Here is a 14,475-nt window from a genome sequence, read left to right on the forward strand (position 1 = left end):
TCTCCTGACCTCTGCAGTTTCCAGCTTTGGCCTCTTTGCTTCTGTGGCCGTTGGTCCTGCAAAGGCTGAGATTGAGTTTAATATGCTGGTGTAATCACGCTGGATTCGCATGGCCAGTCTTTACAGCAGCTCAAATGAGGCGAGGATTAGCCTTAGCCGCGGCGCAGCCCTGCTGCTTTAATTGCATTGTGCCGGGTGCTGATGGCGCGGTGGCGGCCTAGCTATGGGGCAGTGCGTTGGTAGGATTATTGGAGAGGCGGATGAAGGGACACCCAGCCACTGAAGGACCGTAACGCAGAGAGCGTGGACAGCGCCTGCGTCTCTGATTCTCATTAATCAGCGAAATTAGAGCATAATAGATTTATTATGGGCTTGGAGGAGGATTTAGAGTCAATTAGTTCAAATCCTGCCATCAAAGGAGAGAGGAAGTACTGTATATGCTGCCGAGGGGGGTTGAGAGACCTGCATGTGGCAGTTAATATGATCGTCAGCGATACCTTGAAAATATGAAACCTGTCAGACACACAACAAATGAAAGAACAACCCAAACAATGCATTTAGCAACCAGATCTCTTTAATTATATAATTGCATTTTTCAGACGTCGCAGATTGATTTACTGTACGTTTCTCTTCTTTTCCCTTAGAATATGAATCTCTTTCAATCAGGATTAGGGTGGAATTACATCCTGTCAGAGCACACAATAAATCATCAGTAACTTCTATTGCTCTCTTGTAGACAGTAGTGCTAGTAAGCAGACAGTGGTGTTATCACTGAAGCTATCACATTGTGTCCAAATCCAAACCTGATGGACAAGACGTGGTCCATACACGCTGATTACGTTGCTACAAATGATATCTTGGCAAGTGAAGAAGTCATGTCTAGTTAATATAGCATATAGTTCTTATTTTTAGGTGGTTTAAAAAATATTAGAATAATATATTTCAGTTTTTTAGAATTTGTTTTGGTCATTTTATCTTCTGAAATGATTATTTTGCTTGTTAAAAAATCTGTTTTGAATTATTAAACAAGCAAATTGATTTGCCAGTGGAAAAAGACAGTTCCACTAGATAAAATGACTTGGCAATCACAGGGGCCCAAGCACTACTAAACGCTTTAAACCCAAATGTTAACATGCTTCTGTTTTCCTGTGCAAATAAGAACGTATGTGTAGCTCCAACATTTTTGATAAGAATGAGATGCGTTATTAGAAATCGTTGTTGTTTATTTATTCTATGATTAGAAAAAAATTTAAGTGTATATGTCTATATATACATATCTGTCAAGGAGTGGGATATATTAGGCAGAAAGTGAACAGTAGGTTCTTGAAGGTGAGCAAGAATTAACTATTTGAATCTAAGCCACTTTGACTAGAACCAAACTGTGATGGCTAGACCACTAGATCAGAACATCTCCAAACATCAGGCAAGTCTTGTGTTTTTTTGTCTGGTATGCAGTGGTCAGAATCTACCAAAAGTGCTCCAAGAAAGGACAATCAATGTACCGGCCTTAGGGTCATGGGCACCCAAGATTCATTGATTCAATTCGTGGAGGCCCCACTTCACAACTTCCAGAACTTAAAGGATGTGCTGCTAACATCTTAGTGCCGGATACCACAAGGACACCTTCAGGGGTCTTGAGGATTCCATGCCTTGAATGGTCAGAATCTGTTGTGGCAGCACAAGGGGGATTTACTCAATATTAGGCGGATGGTGCTAAAGTTATGACATTGTATACTGTATATCAATATACTGTATATTAATATTTATGCTGGGTCTGTCTGTGTGTGCATATATTAGGACTACTTTAGAATGCTTACACTTGCCGTGATATTGTATTTCACAACGTATCAAAACCTACAGTCTTAGTGAATTTACCATTCGAATCATAATACATTACAGCTTAAAGTAGTGATCCTCTTACAAAAAAAACATACGATACGTTTCACTGAAAGAAAATACAGAACTGGATCATGGGTTGAAAAAGGGTGTGTGTGTTCTTCAACATGCCAAGTTCATGTACAGTGGCTGCTCTATAGGAAACAAGGCACATTAAATACTGTACATCCCTTATAAATCCACCCTCTGTATGTGACCTCACATTGTTTCCACAGATAAACGACCAGTAACCCTCTGAAAAACAATTTTACAAATAACGGACACATCCACCATAATCCAGCAGAAGGTTTTTTTCTCTCTCAACTATGAATCAGTTAAGCATTCCGTATCATAAACGATATCCTCTTTGGTTACATGAAAGACAACATAGTACATGGATGGTATTAAAAACACTGTGCGTTTCAGGCGGAATTGTTAATACAGTATCAAAATTACATTCTACTAATTCAGCACTGCAGAAAATCACTGTACAGGACAGGCTATATTACAGGGGAATCACAGTACATTTTCAAGATGTCTGCATTTTTAACCCGCCAAGCTAAGATGTAAACAAAGTTGTTTAGAGTGGTTTGCTGTGAAATGCTCCATTCTCGAGAGCCCGAAATCTTTACCGCTGCGGTGAATGGAATCAGACGTCTGGCATTTTGAGGTGGAGGGTTACTGGCAAAATGGTTTGCAGAGAAAACTTGAATTTGTTTACCCGTACTTTATTATTTAACATTTCATATAAAAACTCTGAAGCGGATGTGGGTTAAAGGGCTGTTTTGAACAGTAATGTTGCTGCAGACCTCTGGTTCCTATCACCGCCACTGCAAACAAGTAGCATTCATACATTACTGTAAAATGCACCAGTTTACATCAAATGACTCGGAATGACTTTGCCTACACATCAACCAGTGAAAACTGCAGAAATCTCAGAAAACTGCCAGAACTCCCCTTTGACAATAAATATTTATCTCCTTAGAAAAGACAAAGTAGAAAGATAACAGTGACATGGCAGGAGCACTAAGAAATATTTCGGCGATTGTGTTTTAACAGCAGTAACCACACAGTAGTCCCGTGTGTGTAAACTTGAGAAGATCTACAGAAAGTGCAAAAGATCGTAGCTCCACGTATAGTGCACATGCTCCTCCCATGCTTCCTGTCACATGCGTACAAATGGCACAGCAGAAAAGTACAATACAGCTGCTTCAGGACACAGAGTGGCGGCACTGGTCTGAAAGACTGGCCAGCAAAAAGCCCAAAATGGCACTGCATGCATCAGCAGTATACCCCAGTGCAAAGAACATAGAGAAATGAACTGAAAAGAATACACTTTTATAAATGCTAGAATATATTAGAATATTACATACACAGATTCCACTGTTAAATAACTGTAATTGTGCTCATTAAAACAAACGCAAAGCAGCATAACAAAAAAAGGAATGTACTCGAATGGTAATGGAAGGCAGGCGATTGGTTGCAACGTTTTTCGGACAGTAAAGCGGTCACCCCTTCGCAGGCTCGTATCGTAGGACGCATTCTCACACTCCTCCACCACTGCGGTCCACGGACACCGGCCCCCTCAGGTCCAGCCCCTCTTCGACTGTCTTCATCAGGATAGCCAGTCTGCTGTCTGAGATCTGGCCCCTCTGCACCGCGTTCATGAGCTAAACCAGTCAGAAGACAGAACACAGAGCTAATCAGACACAAGAACGCCTTGAAGTGCCTTAGAGCCACCTGCACGTCCCTTTCACGCTCATGATCACATACCCAATACACTGGGTGTTCTCTAATTCCTCTTTTCACGAGCCTGAGGTCAGTTTCTAATTGGAATTGTCCGTTCCATCTTAAATACAGCAGCAGTTACACGAATGCACAGCAAGTGCCACATTGTAACGGCTCTGTCTCTGTCAGGAAATACAACCAGGTGGCTAATTACTGGCTAGTTGTTATTTTTTAAGTTAGTTACAAACAGTGTCTTCTTATTAATGTAGCCTTAGCCTGTTAGCTTTCTCCTACATGTCCAGCCATATAGCAAAAGCAGAATATACCATCCACCCTCCACCCCCACCCCCATCCCCATCCCCTTGTACAACCAAAGGTGCAACCCCCGTCTCTGGGAAGTAACTGGGCCTCCTCCGTTGTTCCTTAATGCTATGTCGAGAGGTATGCAGATGACATGCATGCAGTGTAGACATGGGAACGAAACGTAGAGCCTTCCAGCCAATGGCAATGTGTGTCATGTCACACAACATTACCTTGCACACGCTCCACCGGTGGTCTCTCATTAAGTGCAAATTAAAATGGACAGTGATCATCATATTTTAACACCTGTCCACTGGTCCCTATCAATTACAGCGGTAATCTAATTCATGCTTCGTTACAAAGAGACAAACTCCACACGACTCTGTGCTAATTTACCACAGAAGGACATGCTCATTATTCCAACTTCCATAAAGACATCTCAGAGCTTTTAATTACTGCAGGCCTGTCAGGCCTCGGGTTGGGATGCATGTACGGAATAGTTAAGCTTTCACACCTCCGTCTCACCCCGCGGGAGTTACCATCAAGCCTGGCCTCTTAAACTCAAATAAAGATGGGAACAAAAGACACAGAGTGAGGCACTGTGAAAGATCTGTACTCTATAAATACAGTAGCTGTAATATGTCTGCTTAAATGTCTGCGTGTAAAAGGCTGATTGCACCATGTCTGACCACCCTGATTCTGGCTCTTTCACTGTGAAACAGCCACGTACCTGCAGAAACTCGTCCAGTTCCACCTGTCCGTTTTTGTTCAGATCCACCTCGTTGAGGATCTCGTGGAGTGCGTTCTCGTCAATCTGGATGCTGAGTTTCTGAGGGCAAAACAAACAATGACTCAGTCAACACTTTATATCAGGGACTGTATATATCACAATAGCACAGTACTGTTCTTCCTATATATATATATATATAACAATCACAGCCCCCCATTAATGTAGCTGGTGACGTCTCAAAACACCTTTACTACGGTTTATAGATTTAATAAAGGTAAAAAAGAGCCCTTTGAGGGTCAAGTACAGCTCAGCTTCCCATCCCTTAAGATCAATGGAAGACAAGCGTCCAGGCTTTTTTCTGCCCTGCATCGAAGTGTTGGAACGAACTTCCACAGGAAGGTTCGAGTCGTTCCAGCAGAGTCGTTCGCTGTCTTCAAACGCAGACTAAAGACCCACCTCTTTCTCTTGGGTGAAGTGTAGTGTTGAGTACTATGATCTCCATACTGAGTTTTTTTGTATTTAGGAGTATCTAAGCTTAAAGGTATCTTCTGGATTCTAGCTGATGCACACTAGCTAAGGGTATTTTCTGAGTACAGGGAAGCACTTTTGTAAATCGCTCTGGATAAGAGTGTCTGCTAAATGCCTTAAATGTAAATGTAAATATAGAAGACACAATCAAACATAAGAATACCTAGAAGTGCTTTTGTTGGATGAGCTTGTCTATAGGGGGGCCACAGATTCACCTGCATAGAATCACCTGAATGCCCCTTTGTGGTAAATAAATCATTTTTGGTAGTTAGTTAGCCTGGTTAGCCCAGTACTATTTGTTATTTTTTTTAATACACTTTTAGCTGGTAACAGGCACGCATGTAGCACATATTACCTTCTCAGCATATCAGTTTTTAGGTAGCTAACACTTTATTTAAAGGTTCAAACTGGAAGTGTGTTATTATTGTAGCTTTAGCTTTTAGCTACATGTTTAGCCAGATGCATATATATATATATATATATATATATATATATATATATATACACACACACACACACATACACATACATATTTATATATATACAGTACTGCAGCATCTCTGAAAACTGAAATTACATAGCTTCTTATTTGGACAGTAGGCATTTATTAGCTCAGTAAAACACTATTATTAGAATAAATACTAATAACATTCAAATACATAAGGAGTAGTTCATTACACTTTATTACACAATCTCCAAATCTCTTCTCATGGCAGTCTTATAGTATAGTATTATTTATAGTGATCATATCAACAGCTGTTTGCTAAATCAGTGCTTAATGATTGTAAATCATTGAGCTTCTGATGGAATTGAACACATCTACACTCTGAAATCTTTTAATCCTTTTTATTGTATTTATGTTTACCGGCATCTCTTTTAATGTAATCTGGACGGTTAACAGCTGAGAGTAATGTTTTTGAATAATGTGTTTAGGTGCCTCTGCACCTGCCTCTAACCCCTCTGAACATTTCTGTATATCTGGCTTGATTTGACCTGCCATAACAATGCAGTTATAGAAATAAAGATTTCTGTATCTTTACATACAGTGTCCTTGAGTATACAACATCTCCATAGCTAGAAAACTAAGTTTGCCTATATAGTTAGAGTACTGAAGACAACAGTAGGCCCAGAGAGCTGTAATGAACCACAGGATTTACTGTTAAAAACAACACTCATATACAAGCACTACTTAGTTTTACCTGGTGCTACCACTCTTTTACTGAATTTGCATGGGCTGTTAGTGATGTAAAACACCACACCGCTACCCCCAACAATACTACCTGAATGGTAAGCTGACTGTAAATGCCCTGGGAAAATTCTGGCCACAGGCAAGTAATCATGCAGTCTTAGATGTATACACTCAACACCGCAACTGCATTCGGGTGTCTTGAAAAGGATTCATACAGAGCGCTTTCATACAAGACTCAAAAATCATGCATTTTACAGCAGCTTCAAAGGTGGATTGGACAGTCAGATTAAAACCAGGTGCAGACTGAGATGTTTTTGACCATGTTGCTGCTGTTTTAATATTTATATGAATAATTAAAGTCATCAAGTCATCAACTCAGACCAAACACACACACTGTGAAGCGCCCACTCACCTCTAGAACTTGTTGCACATCCAGTGTAGTGATGAAGCCTTTGCTCTCTTTGTCAAATTTGTAGAAGCGCTTCTTATATCTGTAGATCACATTAGTGTCAGTTGATAGCTGAAATCAAATACACACACACACACACACACACACACACACACACACACACAGTACCTGGCCACTTCCTGTGGAGTGAGTGAAATCTCGCTGGTCTTAGTGAGCTGTTCAGAGCGAGCTTTGTAGCCCATCTCCTGGTACAGGAACTTCTTGGCAGTCTCTAGTTCTTCCTACAAATAGACACAGTATAGGGCAATTACACTATATGTCCAAATGTTTGTGGACACCCCTTCTAATGAATGCATTCAGCTACTTGTAGAGAAGTACTTGTACAGTAGTACTGCCAATTATATAGGACTCTCTGGAGCAGATAAATATTAACCTGTTGGCACCATGCCAAGTCTGGAGGGTAGAATGGTATAAAGCCCCTCACCCCCCCCAGCATTGAGCTCTGGAGCAGTTAGGCTGTTTTCTCTGGAATAATGGCTGGTGCTCCATCCAGTACTTTTGGGATAAGTTGGGGAGTTGGGAATGAGGTCCTCACAGTAATGCTCCTCACAGCTGTAACAGTGGGAAATGACGACTCTGCTGAGTGGTGTAAAGCAATCGAAGCGCCACTGTGGACCAGTTAACCTCTATGAACCTATTAACCTCTATAAATAACAACTTCCGTCACCTAATACAGTCCATGCCAAGACGTCCTGCTAGGGTCATCCAAGCTATGGGTGGTAATTCATACTATTAAGTTGGTGGTCATAATATTCTGACATGACTGTATACATATATAATTAATATGCATTACATAACCATTGTCTAAAACATTCTCACTGCACTCATAATGCGACAAAGGCACCGTCATAACTTATGAGAAACTGACGGCTGCTACTGCGAGCACTTCCATAGAATTTGGGTGTAAATGTACCTGCACTGGACCGATTCCCTGCGGAGAGTATGTGTGTAGGGTGTGGTGCACCTGTATTGTGTGCTGAGAGAAGGGGAGAGCTCTTAACTCATGGGAACTGAGAAATATCAAAGCCGCCCAGCGTTCTGCGCTATTATTAGCGCTTTTGTTTATCAGACAGGAAACCCAGGATCTACGTAGAAAGGCCATAGTAACCCTATCACCCCCTCACACACTTGCAGAGACCCAGACACTTACGCAGTAATATAGCCCCTCAGACACACACGTAATGGCCTTAGTAATACACAGGTATGGTGCTGCACTGATAGAGTCCGATTCAATTGTGTTATTTTAAGTGGCAGACTCCCTGCTAGGCAAGCAGTTTTAGCCTGATGGTAACAATAGCTGACCTGGGGTCTATTTCGAGCATTACCTAACCAAACCTGGACAAGACCTTTGGCTTTCATTCCTGACCTGAAAGGGGTTTGAAGGAGCAATAACACAACGAAAGAAAAAGATTATGTGCTTTAAAACAAATGAGCTGTTATTTCACCCCCCCCCCCAATTATGATAATAATAATAGAATAATAACTCTCAGACTTGTAAGAGTTCATGAAGGTGTGAGGGAATATTTGACATACTTTCTTCTTCTGCTCGCTCCAGTCCAACTGTTTAGCCATGATCTCTACAATGCGTGGAAGAGCTTCGTCTGCGGCCTGGACGTTCAGGAAACCCAGCCTTGTCCTCCGAGCAATCACATCAATAGCTGTGCAGGCATACTCTTTAATAGCGTAGATCACCTGGACACGAGCAGGGTACAACAAGTACTTTCAGTACAGCGTTTCAGTGGCAGTAATTACATATAATAATACAAATAATAATACCAGTTTTGTCATTAGTCACTTAGTGTCCACTTCAATGTATTAGTGCTTTCTGTGCAACACAGTGCATACTGTCCGATTGGGAACGTAATTGGATACAGGTGTTTAGATGGCTATTATTCTTCTATTCAATGGATTATAAAAATGATTACTCACCTCGTGCTCAAGTATTTAAATAAATTAATTCATGCTTATTAAGGCAAATTACACTCTTATGGCAATGGATATCAAACCGTACCTGAAAAATATATACCTGGAAGGCAAGATGTCTCCAAACTTTTGACAGCCAGTGTGCGTATGTTGTTTTTGTGATACAAGTGAACTTGTATGTGAATACGTACCTCACTCTCTATATAGGGGAATTCAGACACCAGACGTTTGCCCACTATCGGCCATCTCTTTCCCGTGACCTGGGCCATCTTGGCTACCTCAAAGGCTCTTCCTCCGTATGTGGCTGCCAAGTGTTGGGCCACCTGTAGATTACGTGGAGACAGGTAATAAGGCTCTTGTTAGTGCTGCCGGCATTTCAACAAGCTGGAATATGTGCTATAGAAAGACCGGGCTTCCGTACAGTGAGTGGCACGTGTTAACTGAAATTTAGCCACACTGTCACACTGTTCATCACTGGCAATGACAGTTCTGTCTCTGTGGACTGGACAGCGGTCTTTGTGGTGACTTGTTGAACAGTGGCCTGTGGCTTTTTGCTGGATCCTTCAGTTCGAGCTGTATTGTGTTTTCTCCAGTGTCGGGTGAATCGCCTGTCTTTCTGTGGCTGACGCCCTGGGTCCAGTCAGTGCTTCATTAAGCGTTTGGACAAATACAAACCTCACCGCTTTTACTTCGATTCGAACCCTTCCGTTGCATCTCTCGCCAAAGGTCAAGTGCTGTCAGAAATATCTGCATGCTGACCTTTTTAAATATGCTGGAAAAAAAAGGGGAAAAAAGAAAACAGGAGGCCCATCATAGGGCAGGGGCTCCGCTGAGCCTTCCCTGCTCCTAACGAGGGGTTGCCAGTCTTCCTCCCCCCGGCCAATCCACAGGGGACGACAGCAGACCGGAGTGAGCTCAGCCTACCCCAGAGAGGCCTGTCAGCGGTAGACAGAGGTGGAGTCCACCGGTCAGAGCGAGGGACTGCTCAGGACTCCGTAAAAGGCTGTTCAGATTGATCTTCTAATGGAAGCATAAAATAAATCCAAATAAAGCGGGATCTTAGTAAAGGACTCTGGGGGAGAGCTGTTGAGGTAATAGCTCTTTAATGGTGATATCGCTCTCAGAGGGAAAGCGTAAATGTGGTGGCAAAGTTAATAAACTCTGGACAGAACTTGTTGCAATGCAACAGTAGGCAGGCTAAGAGCCGAAGGGACTACAGGGGTGACTCCATGATAGGGGTGACATTTAGCCACTTTGACTGAGATTTGTGTCAAATTATTATCAAAAAATTATTTTTGATAAATCAGTTTTTCAATATTGAATCTTGAAAGGAAATGCATTTAACCAGTTCAGCCCCATCTCAGAACCAATATCTACCGTTTGGGATTACTACATATGGACATTCTACGTATTTACTTGAATATAATTGTTTAATAATAAAGTACGTTTTTAGAACTTATTACTTTGTCCAAGATCAATTTGTCCAAAAACATTTACTTACATTTAAGGGTGAATGATGTAAGTTATCAGGTTGTTTTCAAGCATGCATTGTTAAATACACTCAGAATACACTCTGGTTCGTTAGTAAAGGCAATGGGCCTTATTTACAAAACCTCTGTACAAACACAAGCAAACTGTGAGCAAATTAGTAAAATGGGTAAAATGGACCTTTCCAGCACATTCAGGAACGCAGCGCAAACACCAGATTTATTACTCGAACGTGTGTATGTTCATGAATATCAATGGTTCGCAAGTGGGTGCATGTGTATGTTTCTTTACGATTGCCATCCCATTACCATAATCCACACCCATTCATTACATATGACCACCATATGAGGAAGCTCCTGGACTGATGAATCAAAATGCCTTCAACATCTACAACTATTCTGAGCGGAATAGTCTGAGCGGTTCAAATCAGCACCTTTTATTTTCATTCTATAGATTTGTTGCTCACTTAGAGGAACTTGGTATTGCGAGGCATTTGATGGATTATGCCATCAAGTTATAATTTCACAGCAGATTTTTGTGCTCAACATCTTAAAGGTCCTGAGACAATGCTGGGATGACTAAAGGCTGAGACTGGATTGTCCCAGTATCTGAGAAGCCAAGCACGGACAGCACCTGCACATGTACTGGACCAGCGTGGGATCTGTGGGAGTCCCTTCTCAAAGCTGGCTCTAAAATGTTACATAAACACAACAGAATTGTATTTTTAAGCGTAGTCTTAAGCATCTAACCAGCGAGTCAGTCTTCACTCTCAGATAATAAACCTGCACGGCCTCTAAAGACTCTTTTATAGTGAAATAATCCAAATTAATCCACATAAATTAAGTAACTTATTGACCACATGAGTAAATTTGGAAACAATTGCCCTGTATAGGCTACTGTAGGTTGCTCTGATTTATAGGCTGTGTTAGAGTCTTTTTGTTTTTTATGTATTATTATTATTTATTATTAGACACTTTACTTAGTTCATTTGAATTAATTTGTAATTCATTTGAATGAAAAGGCAGTCATGTCAAATGATGATTTCAGTGGACGTTACGCATACTTTACACATGGTCTGGAGCAGGTGATTATTTTGCTTATATGTTTTGACACTACAAACATTTTAACCGAGATTGTTCAAATACAAGGAAGACCTCTTATATTTGGCTTTGAAAAATGAACAAACTGAAAGTTATTTATTTACATAATGGATGTTAATCATATTAATAAAGTCAAATGAACTAAAAATCCCCAAAAATGCAAATATCATACTGCTGTCAGGGGGCACAGAGCTAATGTAGCTGACTCTATTTATCATATATACTCAGGGCTTGTAGGGTTACTGTATTCCATTACAGATTACTGATCACCTGTAAAAAAAAAAAATAACAGGGAAAAGTAATGTAGAAACACGTTAAGATTTATTTAAAATTAAAGAGTCCAGCAGTCAGCTAATCATACAGCAGTCCTAGCTTGTCTACATGGATTTAATGGTGATTTTCTTACCTTCAGAAATTTCTTTAATTGGAGTCTTTTGAAGCTGAGAGAATAGTTACTGCTGGAAAGACTATTTTACACTGGACAGTCAAATTCTTTTCCTTTTCACTTTTAAAATAAAAGTTTTCTTTTTAATTTCCATTAGTGAAAGCATTTTTACAGCTCGCCAGGAAAGGCATGGTCAAGATTCTCCACTGAGGGGGGAGGGGGGCGCTGTTACACTCAACTAGCTTCATGCAGGACAAACAAAATATAGAGTCACAGCAAACATCACCAACAGCAGCATCTCACAAACAAACACACGCTCACTTGATTTGAAATGAACATGGTAGAGTAGTGCATTAGACCCAGATAAGATGGGGAATGGAGGGGACAGGTCCTCTGGTCTTGAAAGCTCACCTCATTCTCCAGGCCATAGTCCTGTACCAGTCTGATGTAGAGTGTCGGAGTCCAGTCCTTCCCCCCTTCCAGCATCAGGCCCACAGTTCTGGTGGGTCCAGCTGGAAGCTTGTGCTCCTTGACTGCAGCGTCTAGGGTCTCCTCTGCCATGGCGCGATAGGTGGTCCATTTACCACCTTGAAGGAGAGAAAGAGGATCACCTAAATGCTCTACAAAGTACAGGGGAACTTATGTAATACGACATGCAGCTGGCTAGAAGGTTTAAATAAAGAATGTGTGTTCCATCTTAGAGCCACAGAAGCAGAAATGCTCTGCTGGACATTCCCTGGCCACCAGCCTACACTGGGCCAGTGTAACAGTAGACCTCAAAGAGCTAATAGAGGGTTTACAAAGATGTCATTGTTTCAGAGGAAGCTGACCAGCGATGGTGACCAGGCCTGTGTCGCTGACGCTGACGACGTGGTTGCGGCAGATGGACTGCGTGTCTTTGGAGTTTGGGTCGGTCACCAGCGGACGAATGCCGCTCCAGGCTGCCAGGACATCTCCCCTCCGCACTGAAAACAACAGAGAAGAGTCAACACTTACACACACTGACAGCTGTGTGTGGACTGGGTGTGTACAGTTGCAGGAAAAAGTAAGTGAACCCTTTGGAATTTCCGGGCTTTCTGCATTGATTATGCCACAATATATTGCACAATTAATATAAGTCACAAATATGGAGAAACACAATTTAACTGAACTAATAACACACAAACAGAACTGTTCACATCTGTTATCGAGCACATCAACACCCACAGTGCAGGCTAGAAAAAGTAAGTGAACTTTTGAATTAAATAACCTGTAGATCCCCCTTGTAGCAGTAATCAAATCCACCAACGTTTCGGAAATTCCAGGCTTATGCCTATGGGTTGTTTTAGCATTGGAGTATTTCTGATTTTTAAAATGTTTAAAAAAAAATTATCTATGACATATTTTGTCATTTCTGTTACTGTTCTGTTTTTTCTCGTTCACACATCAAATCTGTAATTGACACATGGCTATTTCAAGGGAATATCATGCAATTAATTAGTAGCACGAAACAACAATTGTATATCTTCATTGGTCCCCAAGTAAAAAACAAAATTTATCAGAAGCTGTTTTTCATCTGGGTCTCTTAATCTTTTAAGAAAATAGAATCAAATCTTTTTTTTGTTTAAAAAAGAAATATGCTTAGAGCTTGCTTAATATCATCCGTTATATTTTGTGAATATTGGTAAAATACATTATTTTCATTTTTTCAATTTACAGGGTTGACAGATTTGACTGTTATTTGCATTAAATAAAGCAGTTACTTAAGTTTTTTCCTTTTTGTTTATTCTACTGCAATTGTGTAGCATTTAAAATATAAAAAACAAGTTTTTAAAAAATTATAATTGTTTTGAAAGGTTTGCATTCAGAACAGTTAAATATATGTCAACATTTAGAAATTTAAAAAACAGCACAAACTGCAAAACAGTAAAAACAGTGTGAAGATTTCTGTTAAATATTCACATTTAAACAAAATATTTCAAAAGCTAGGCAAATGTAACAATTTAAAACAACATTAAGCCTTAAAATGTAATTTTTTTAATTAAACATAAACTCAAAGAAATAAAGTCACTTGCTTAAAGTCACATGACAACAGATTACAATTTCCTGCCATTTTCCCCATCATAACAGGGTGGACAGAAAGCTGAGGAATTGAAAGTGATATTTTATTCGCACTATTTATGCACTTTTTATGAACTATATATATATATATATATATATATATATATATATATCATTTTATGCCTTTGCAACTTTTATGTTAATAAATAATAATAATAAATAAATATTATATGTTTTATTGACAATGAATAAACTAATTTTGCAGCTGGTTTTATGTATTTCTTAAACTATTTTATATATATATATATATATATATATATATATATATATATATATATAACTATATATATAGTATATACTATATATATAGTAAGCACATAAATGAACAATTATATATATATATATATATATAATTGTTCATTTATGTGCTTACTGATGCTGATTCCAAAGCCTGATATGAAATAGAAAGTAAAAAATAAGTTAAATAAAAAGTAGAAATTGGGACTGCATCCACCTGGGTTAGCATTACAAATAAATATTGCATTGATTTCTGTAGTTTCTAAATGCAATGCAGATATTTTATACAGCACATCTTTCCACTTTCAACACAGCGTGGTTGAAAAGCCTTCGCCACTATGCTGCAGATTTGTAGCTTTCCACTGTGTTGCTTTTTAACTTTGCTATATCAACACGTCACAACCACAATGCCACAATTGAGTC

General features: G+C 39.8%; 1 protein-coding gene across 1 annotated transcript in view; it reads right to left on the reverse strand.

The window, feature by feature from the left end:
- Positions 1-556: 556 nt before the first annotated feature.
- gpd2 (glycerol-3-phosphate dehydrogenase 2 (mitochondrial)) overlaps positions 557-14,475 on the reverse strand; it is a 47,345-nt gene continuing 33,426 nt past the window's right edge. Inside the window, exons 10-17 of the mRNA XM_072683661.1 lie at positions 12,546-12,680; positions 12,127-12,302; positions 8,934-9,065; positions 8,353-8,511; positions 6,928-7,040; positions 6,763-6,841; positions 4,634-4,732; positions 557-3,545 (exon numbers count right to left, since the gene is read on the reverse strand). Coding sequence (XP_072539762.1) covers positions 3,420-3,545; positions 4,634-4,732; positions 6,763-6,841; positions 6,928-7,040; positions 8,353-8,511; positions 8,934-9,065; positions 12,127-12,302; positions 12,546-12,680 — 1,019 coding nt within the window. The 3' untranslated portion in view covers positions 557-3,419. The remainder of the gene's footprint in view (positions 3,546-4,633; positions 4,733-6,762; positions 6,842-6,927; positions 7,041-8,352; positions 8,512-8,933; positions 9,066-12,126; positions 12,303-12,545; positions 12,681-14,475) is intronic.

Source organism: Salminus brasiliensis, chromosome 7 (assembly GCF_030463535.1).
Source record: "Salminus brasiliensis chromosome 7, fSalBra1.hap2, whole genome shotgun sequence".
NCBI classification, from domain to species: Eukaryota; Metazoa; Chordata; class Actinopteri; order Characiformes; family Bryconidae; genus Salminus; species Salminus brasiliensis.